This window comes from Saccostrea echinata, unplaced genomic scaffold (genome assembly GCF_033153115.1).
Source record: "Saccostrea echinata isolate AGI-Se365-2 ecotype Australia unplaced genomic scaffold, CSIRO_AGI_Sech_v1 ptg000038l, whole genome shotgun sequence".
In the NCBI taxonomy this organism is placed as follows: domain Eukaryota; kingdom Metazoa; phylum Mollusca; class Bivalvia; order Ostreida; family Ostreidae; genus Saccostrea; species Saccostrea echinata.
Genome location: NW_026889787.1, coordinates 873,844 through 884,105, shown reverse-complemented (window position 1 = coordinate 884,105; position 10,262 = coordinate 873,844). Strand labels below are relative to the sequence as shown.

The 10,262-nt window shown below is 31.7% G+C and overlaps 1 protein-coding gene across 1 annotated transcript; it reads right to left on the bottom strand.

Moving 5' to 3' along the window:
* Positions 1-2,064: 2,064 nt before the first annotated feature.
* On the bottom strand, positions 2,065-6,507 carry LOC133200344 (uncharacterized). Its single transcript, XM_061336158.1, has 4 exons — positions 6,482-6,507; positions 5,697-5,891; positions 2,372-2,479; positions 2,065-2,289 (listed from the first exon to the last, which is right to left on the bottom strand). The coding sequence occupies exons 2-4, from the start codon at positions 5,887-5,889 to the stop codon at positions 2,219-2,221; spliced, it is 372 nt and encodes a 123-aa protein (XP_061192142.1). The 5' UTR covers positions 5,890-5,891; positions 6,482-6,507; the 3' UTR covers positions 2,065-2,218.
* Positions 6,508-10,262: the final 3,755 nt, after the last annotated feature.

The window sequence follows — 10,262 nt, the reverse complement described above, 5'->3', positions numbered from 1 at the left end:
CCACTCTACCCCAAAGGGTCATGATTTGAACAAACTTGAATCTACACCACCTGAGTATGCTTCCACATGAATATGATTAATCATGGCTTTGCTGTTCTTGAGAAAAAAAAAAATTTAAAAAATCCCTATAAATTCCTTTGTAAAACTTTGATCGTCCATTGTGGCCCACCCAACTCACGGGGGTCATGATTTGTACAAACTTGAATCTACACTACCTGAGGATGATTCCACATGAGTTTCATCTTTCCAGGCCTAGTGTTTCTTGAGAAGAAGATTTTTTAAAATGCTATTAATTTTTCATTTATTTGTAATTATCTCCCCTTTGAAGAGGGTCTGACCCTTCCTTTGAACAAACTTGAATCCCCTTTACCCAAGTTTACTTTGTGCTTGGTTGAAATTGGTCAAAAAGTCTGGGAAGAATATGAATTTATGAAAAATTTACGACCACGACAGCGACGACAGACAACGGTTCAGGAAAGCTAAAAATAAAAAAAAATCACTGCAAACGATAACGCAGCTATGTTAAGGCTGTCCGAAGGCTTCGTATACATTAAATATATATATTTTATTTTGAGCTAGATTTTATTTTCAATATTTTATCTATGTATGAATTTGTAGTCAACTTGTGATGAGAGTCAAATCAGGTATTATAATAAAGCATTTTTGTGATGTCACATGACTTTGTTGATCACGTGACGGCCACATGAATTCCTAAATTGCTTGCACACAAATCGCATCGGCACAAGTGCAAAACAAAATTCTTGTGAAAAGTTTGTTACATAAGTCAATTCATCGTGATCTTTGGTACATATAAAGTGCTAGGGGCAAGTCTAAATTTTACTTCGTAAGAAAATGTTTTACGAGAAATTCAACTTACCATCATACAAGGGGGCATTTTCCACTAATCATCGCAATTTATACAAAATAAGATAAATTACATACAATTCCCCAGCAAAATTCAGATAGAGGACATACTTCTCTAGTAGATTCACACAGAATATCTTCAAGTTATCCTTATTAATCACTTGTGCCAGTCAAATATATAGACGATTCATAAATTCCAACTCCGTCTACGGACGTGTAAGGGGGAGCGTTTCACATGCATTTTTATGTTATTGTGTGAATATGTTGATATCGGACAAGCGAAAGGAATAAAAATATTAATTGCAAATATTAATTGCAAATGTTCAACATCATAACAGCACATTAGAGCTTAAGAAACAATCCAAATACTTGAATTAAAAAACAAGGCAAGAATTCTACATGTCATTTGAAAGGAATGTAAAAGTTGTGACACTTTCCCCGTCATCTCAGCTCAAGTATGCAGTGACTTGACGTCATATGCTATTATGACGACATATCTAGGTAGTTCAGAGACGTTACTACAGTTGGAACAGTTTGATATTTTACGGACAGTCTTATCCTAGCCGCGAACCCTAAATTTAAAAGAGATACTTGGGATATTGACAACCTACTTGTTTTCAAAAGAACCTTTTGGTATCTTCTTGACTTTCTTCTTTTCCAGAATTTAAAGGCAAAAACCAGGGACAGCAGAAGTAATAGACAGAGTATACTTCCTATTATCATGCCTACAGTGCTTGATTCTTGATTTGTAGCACTGGTTTCTGTGCTCAACATGTTGGTTGTTGTATTCAGTACCTCAACCATTGTACTTTGATGAAAAGAACTGGAAATCGTTCTACAATTAATGCAATTAAGTTTTAAGGTGTATTTGACAGGTCCCAACAAGTATGTTTCATACTTGGGGAAAAGTAATATATCCGTTCAGGTTTTTCTTGTTTAAAGACAATTGAACAATTTTTTGACCATCACTGGTTTGCCACCGGCAAAAGTCCCATGATGATCATAAAAGCCAAAAGGTTTTGGTTTGCGATGATATGATGATAGAAGTGGGGGTATTTTACAAGTCAATAGCATTAAAAAGAATACACAGATAATTGCTGTTTTTTTTTCTCATTGTTAGATTCATGATACATTAAGCGATCGGTTTATGTCATAATGACCAGGAGAAAACTGGGATCTGCGACAAATATACTCTGCTAGTAGAAAAGGACTTAAATCTTTAATAAATCAATATTTTCAATATCTAGAGAAACATAAAAGAACTAATTAAATATTTTGGTTATATAAATGCACACAGTCACAAGAATGTTGGGAACAATTATGACCATGGAATTAAAAAAATTCAAATCAAAGTTTACGTGTTCGGACAAGAGAGTTCTGCATAAAAACATTGCTTTTCTGTGTTGATTAAACTGCAAGCTGAAACTAAAAAAAAAAAAAATTTACAAACCTGGATACAACAAGATTTACATTTACAAATTTGCTCAAAGAATTATAAAATACAAACATTTGTACAAGTCATTTCCTCGGAAATTTGCCTCCGGACAACCAGCTTGAAATTGATCACAACTGATTTGATCCAAATATCCATCCCCGAATGTCACAAGGCAATGTCCTAATTTAAAAAAAATACAGATGAATCAATATAAATGATTAGAGAATTTCTATGATAACAACGAATTGGGTCAGTGAGAGATTCATTCAATTTTCATCTACTTTTCTATCAATATGCAATTTTATCAAAGTATTTCTTTTTGAATTAGCGTTAGGATTTAACTGTAACTCATTTGTCTGGTATACATGTAATGCTTTGAAGTTAACGAATCTTATCACATGAAATTATAGATGTATTTTTCACAACTTTTAGAAAAAAAAATATATAAGTAAAGAAAGGACCTTAAGGACAGATGATACAAACATTTTTTTTCTTTGGAGAAGACTTAATATCATGTCACAGTTTAAGAAAAGTGGATAATTCGTTGATTTTTCCTCCTTAGACTCGGAGAATAAAATACCTTCCAAATTTTTCCCAAAAAGTACACAACTAGAGTAATCATGATAAAATTGTTTAATCTTCATTCATTTACCCTCTTTTTGTCTTCAGAAATGTTTCTAAAGGAGCACAGAGTGAACTGATATTACATTTACTCAATAACCTGTTGTATTTTCTTGCATAAAAGAAATGACACTTGGAAAATATTAGTTGATACTTCAATAAAATTACAAATGTGGACAAATCACACTCGGTAAAGGTTTACAGATGAAAATAAATTTCAGAATATGTTAGCATGGTGCAAAAAGTGTAATATAAACTTTTAAAAAAATATACCAAGCCAAGGGAATTTTATGAGGAAAGGCAAAATGGTAAAAATCAGCCTATGTGGTTTAGGCTGACTTTTTACCATTTTGCTTTATCTCATGAAATTCACCTGGCTTTGTATATTTTATCGGTACCAAAAATCAGTTTGTTTAAAACTTGTTTTAAAATTCTTTTCATCCATAATTACACAATAAATATTAATTTTTAAAAAATCACACTGTATTTTTCTTTCGTGTCTGGAGAGCCACTATCCGCTGCCGAATTCATAGAAAATATGGTAATATAGAGTCATTTTATCTGGAAAAAAGGTATATTATCTCTAAGTCTCCTAATCTTTCTTTATGTAGAGAAATATTTAAGATATTTTATACATACATATATATATATATATATATATATATATATATATATATATATATATATATATATATATATATATATATATATATATATATAGGCATAGTTTACCTTGCCTATCATTGAATTCTATGATGAACAATTTGAATTAATCCGTGGTTAAATGCCATTATTTTTTTCCCCTTTTAAAATAATGCAGAAAGTAAGAATTTATCAAAATATAGTCAATCTTCAATGATTGTTATTCAAAATGGATTTTCAGAAGAACAGTCGATCAGAATAAACATGACATCCGACCAGATTTATACACATTGGGAAGCGGGATAAAATAAACAGTGTACAATGTATCTACTGGTTAGACAATAGACCTTAATTAGATGTCCCCATCAGTCCCTGGTCAGCTAACAGGGAACTATACACAACGTACAGTGATAGATTTTGATGATCAATTATTTACAAAAAGCTTAATATTAACGGCAAGCATATAACAAATTAAACTTTATGATTCTAGGCAAAAAGACAATTATTTTGATACCCATTGTAAGATAAAAAGAATTAAAACTGAAGTTGATGTGTTAAAAAAATATTTTATAAGCGTTAAAGATTGTCAAATATTTAGATACAAAAAACCGTAATTATCCACAGCATACATGTATTTAAAAGAACTATAATCTGTTTTTCCTTCATTTTTGGGGGGATATTCTCTTTTTTAATAACAAAAATGTGTTAAATCTGTTGAATTTCAATCTATTCATGCTAATAAAACTATGCTAATAAAATAACAGAGCAAAGAAATCATAACATAAATCAAAAAGTTGTTTTACACCGAACTCCACGGTAGGACATATGAACATAAGATAAAAGTTTTTTTTTTTAAACATATATAAACATAATTATATTATTGATTTTAAAGATATAAGAAAAAAAATGTTAAAATATACACGTTCCAGTCCATACAAATTTCGTTAAAAATAAAGGTGTTACATTTCCCTTAAATTTCAACAGCCCCGATAGCGGTTAACGCGTTCGCCCCATAAACCAAAGTTCTCGGGATCGAATCCTGATTGGACGGGGTTTTTTTTCATTTTAATTTTAATCTTTTTTTTAAACTTTTCTTTCTTTTACATTATTTTTACCAAATTAATAAATTCGTAAGCTCGACATTTATATTTTGTGAGATTAAATCATTATAAACATAATATTTTGCCTATAAAAGTAGTTTTATCGACTGCGTAATGGTGACTTAATGGTGGCTTAAAGGTGGTTTAATGGTAGCTTTATTTAGTTTGGACATTAGGCATTTATAAGTTTGGCTTAATGGTGGCTTAATGGTGAATTAAAGATTGTCTAGAAGCTACCATTAAGCACCTATAAGCCACCATTAAGCTTCCTTGCACCCATTAAGGACTTTGAAATGGCTTAATGGTAACTTAATGGTGGTGTATTTATTACTTAAAGATAGCTTGTTGGTGCTTAATGGTGACAACCATTAAGCCATCATTAAGAACCTATAAGCCACCATTAAGCCAAGTTTAAAGGAAGTGTTTCGTCTTGTGTGGGCGCTTGGCAAAAGAACAGTCACTACCTATGTTTTCGTCTTAGATTTTAGGTGGCGCGGCGAACGAGAATCGAACCCGGGTCTCCGATCACGAAGCGAGCGAACTACCACTAGGCTACCGTGACTGGTTTTACTTCAGTAGAGAAAATACATGCAAATAAAGCTTATTTAACTTGACCTTTTAAAATTTTTAAGATGCTTGCATTGATTACAAATTGAGTAATACAATGTAGATTTTATTTTTTTTTTTTTAATTTAGATCTAAAGGCAGATTACTTCAACTGCAGAACAATATCACAGAATCAGAATTAACAAAGTAGGAGTTTCAAAAGTAGGTTCAAATGATCGATTAATTTATTGGGTAATTGCTTAGTTTAATTAGATGAACTTCATTATAATCATATCCACAATTTTATTCAAAGGTTTAAATCAGATTGTGCATACATTTAAAAAAAACATTTGCATATATCTAATTTTCAAAGAGATACAGAATTTGAAAAAAAGGACAAATTATTTTTACTGAACATACTTGGACAATAGAAAAATCACATATTGATTCTGCTATACCATAGCAACTATTACATATCTTCTGTTTACCCTTTTGATAATAGCTGACAATTTTGCCGTAGCAGAATTCTACAAGAGCTGATCTGTCTTCGTTAGGGACACAGGTATACTGATTACGTCCATACTTGTCCACTCCACAATTCAGTCTGGTAGCAGCTGTGATAAACTCTGTCTCACTGGTAGGACATGAATCCACTACGTAACCAAACCCTCGGTATGTCATATCTGGAAATACATCTGTTGGTTTGTTATATTTGTTATTTTTCTTAGATATTTACTTTTTAATAGATGTTTATGAATAAGTAAACTGTATCTCAAGTCCATCTAAATAAATAGTTTAATTCTAAATTCATGAAGGAATTTCAAAACGCAAACAAATGCTGAATTTTTTTATTTTAACCAATTTAACCGCTTAGTAACAATTGAAACCATAGTATTTCCTTAAATAAAGACAATCAAATATTCATTTTTGAACTCGAAATAAAAGATACCATAGAGGCTGACATATCATTTTCGTGTTTTGGGTATTTAACTAGAAAAAGACATTAATGATAACCTAAGAAAACTTTTTTGATAAACTTGATGACTTTAAGTTTTCTATCGTCATCTTCCTTTATTTATGTAGCAATCTGCCATTATTATGTTTTAAAATGAAAGTTGATTATAAATAAGTTTACTAACTCCTTCAAGTCACTCCTTATTGTTCGCATTTCTTTTTATAAATTATCACAGGGGTTTTACCTCGTCAATATTAAGCGTATTTTTTTTTTTCAATTACAGTTAATAGAGGAAATTTCCAAACAAAATTCACTAACCGGATATTGATCCAGGGATTCGTTTATTGGCCTTCACATTTACAGGTATGTTTATAAAAATAGATAATACTAAAAACTGTTTTGATGCATTGATCTATTTACAACTTATTGAACTCCTATGCTTTCCTAATATATAAATAAAACTTGCAACTCAGCTTCAAACAGTAAATAAAAATATTGTTATAGAAAAATAGATGTACATATAAATAATCATGAAGGTCAATATTTTAGAATTTATTTTCAGGTGATAATACTACACTTCCGTTTTCAAGACAGAAGTTTAATTTCGCCGTGTTTAAATGCACCTAATGCAGTCCAGCGATAAAGGGGAATATCACGGGATCTCAAAATCGATTTTTTAAAAAGTAGTAGCAAAATATAAACAACACAAGTATTTTGTCATAATTATATGTGAAAAAATACAATGCTGATATAAGTCATATAATACATAATATGTAGGCGATGATCGGGAATGGTGTAAAATGAATATATCTTTTCAGTATCGAGGCCACCATGCCTCTATGCCAACGCATAAACATTATTTTTAGATCACCTGAGTCACTCTGGTGACATAGTAGCCATACAGTTTTATATATAGTATTCCCTTTAACTGAAATAGTACAATATTATTGTTGAAATGAGCAATGTCATTTACAAATTGTTATACTATCCATTGGCATATCTTTTCTTGATTATTGTAATAATTTCATACTTGTCTGTTATGGGCTCTGAATTAGAAAATAAATGTTCTGTTGTGTTCTGTTCTGTTCTATAGCTACCTGATTTGTCCGTCGTTGTGCGTCGTCTGTCTGTTCTAAATTTTTACGACTGTGTCAAGGTCTCTGGTGTTGGGCAGGGCTCTACTGACTTGTTCTCAATTTTGAAAAAAAAAATATTGCCTTATGTTATAAACATATGATAATTTGTTAAGTGTAATATTCATCAATTTAAATAATGTAGTTGATTGGTCAGTGGAATAAAGAAATATACTTTAATTTTAATGTATATTGGATGTAGTTCAATAAATTTGTTTCATAATTCAAAAATTGTTTGTCATGCACACCACACTTGTCTTCACACTACATTCTTGAAACTGGAATACAGGCGTTAAGGTGCCAATCGTATGAAAAACTTTGAGTTTGAATTTGGCACAGTCTTCACTTTTCCATCTTTCCGCAGATTTGGGTCGCTTTTCTGCCAAACAAAATTGCTTTTTTTTTTTTTTGATAGATTTTTTTTATTTGTTTTTCCACAATTGTTTGAAATTTAGAATTATTAATTTCTGACCAAGAAAGCGTTTACTAAATACAAAAAAGTCTAAAACATAGTTTTAAAATGCGCATGTCAAAATTGATCAGAAAAATTGTTTAATCCTAGAATCATGCACATGCTTTACAAGTCAGTTAATAAAGGATAATTATAACTCATGTAATTCCAACAGACTGTTTAAAGACCATATACAGTCTAAGACTGCATGTACATAGATACGTTCATTGGGTAAATATGTAAAGGAGAGAGGCTTTAACTGTCCATTCTGTGAGAGAAAGAACTAATCGAGGGCCGTAGACCCGAGATTAGTTCTTTCTCTCACAGAATGGTCATTTTGAGGCCTTTCTCCTACTTAAAACATGATTTCCTTTGTTCTGAGAAATTAAATTTTAAAAAAAAATGTACAAAACTGGTATCAGATATTACAGGTAGCACATATATACAACGACAAGTTCATTGTTTACAGAATGGACAGTCACAGATAAGCTAGGGGTGGGCAGCAATTTGTTGAATAGCCATTGTGTTTCCAGATGCAAATAACAATAGGTCTTTGTCTGAAGAATGGACAGTTACAGGTGAATATTAGAATTGGGTTTACTACTAATGGTACCACGTGCGTGACAGTTCAGTAATTTATTTTCTACAAAGACGCACGTGGGCTAGAATCGTATTTGTATTTATGTTTTGTGTGTTTTGTTTCTTTCTGTATATTTGTTTAATGTCTTTTTCGAGAATTTTTACTCATATTGAGACGCCACCAATTGCCGGTAATAAAAGGCAGCAAATTTAGACCATTACTCGATATTCAGGGCCATTGAGCAGTGAAGGATCTTTTTCGAGTCAACACTTATAATAACTTAAACAACAAGATATGTTGGTGAAACACTGATATCCCGTATGACAGCTTTTGGCGAAGGTTGAAGTTTCTAAAATGCAGGTAAAACTCCAATGTCAAGGGATGAAAAATGTTGTTTCTCAAAGAAAATACTTGTCTCAATGAATAAACCTGTGAAATTTGAAATCCCAAGCACCAACCAATAAACCGTTACGGCCAAGGTTAAGGTTTTTTTTTAAATGTGGGTCAAACTCCAATGTCACAGATTTAAACTAAAGGTACCAAGGGGAAGGCCTTGTCATAAGAAATACACATGTAAAATATAAAAGCCTTGGCATCAACTGTTCCAAAGTTCAGGCCAAGGTTAAAGTTTTTCAAAAGTAGGCCAAACTCCAAGGTCAGGGTCAAAAGGTCAAAAATGTTCGTATCCAAAGGAAGGCCTTGACAAATGGAATACACCTGTGAATATGAAGGCTCTAGTTCTAACCTTTCAAAAGTTACACTGTAGGTCCAAGGTTAAAGGGGCCTGGACATAGATTTTAAAGTTAATATTTTCTGTATAATATCATGACTTAAATGTTGCTATAGCATTTCACACGGAAATATAATAAAAGCGTGTTCAGAAACTTATTACATCTGGGAATTATTGAAACTTAGAATTTCGGGACGCGTCTGCATGATTGACACATCCTTGCACTTTCACAAAGTAAACTTTATTCTTAAGTACTTATCAATAAGAAAAGTAGAAATTTGGTTGTGTATGAATGAAAAATATTAAAAGTATAATCCAGAAAATTCAAGTAAAAATAAGAGAAAGCAAAACAAACTCACCAGTATTGTCAGTCCGTGCTCATTGATGAGTGCAGAGTTAAACAAATTAGACACTACAGGTGAAACGTAAACTGTTTTTGTAAACAAGACACGAGCGCTGTTATTGTCAATGGTTACGTTTCATCGGGTGTGTTCGCAATAAACGAATATTAGTATTCCATAAACAAAGTACATTGCACATGTAACAAACAGTATTACTTTAACTTTCTAAAGGCTTGATATGATATTTCATATTGATGGTAATGAAATAATAGGTCAACTGTACTCCTCTGACGACTTCCGAGTAGTTAAACACCTTAACAGTCAGTTAACAATAATACATGCCATGTAAAAAATTAGACACTAATTCTTTACAAGCGTTACAAGTAAATAATTATACAGATACATGTATACATGTATAAGTAAAATATCTATAGGAAAGTATTGCTCTAAATACGAATAAGTTTCGATTTTTCTAATATATTGAAGTGAAAATCAATCATTATTTTTTTCTCCGTTTCCTGTATTAACCCACTATATGAAATACTAAGCATACACAATTCAGAAACTTAAACAGAGGATACAAATTATAAAAATGGAAAATACTTATATGTACGTTCCAATTGTCCAAATAATTAAGTTCCTTTCTAATTTTCCAAATATTTAAGTTCCTGATGCATGTACATGTATAACTTCAATTATGTCAGATAGTTATACCCCCCGCTTGAAAAGCTTGGGGGTATTTAGTGATGGGGGTGTACGTCCGTCCGTCTGGCTGCAAAATTTTAGACCTGTACAAGGCACTTACGGCAACAGACCAGTAGGGGATCTTTTTCCGGTATTTGATGAAAAGCGGGACCTCGATTC

Excerpts from the sequence above, each read along its gene's own strand:
- LOC133200344 (XM_061336158.1), bottom strand. The coding sequence starts at position 5,889 with ATGACATACCGAGGGTTTGGTTACGTAGTGGATTCATGTCCTACCAGT. Across the intron at positions 2,480-5,696 it reads TGTCAGCTATTATCAAAAGG|GACATTGCCTTGTGACATTC; the intron begins GTAAACAGAAGA and ends TTTTTAAATTAG. Across the intron at positions 2,290-2,371 it reads AGGAAATGACTTGTACAAAT|TTTCAGCTTGCAGTTTAATC; the intron begins GTTTGTATTTTA and ends TTTTTTTTTTAG.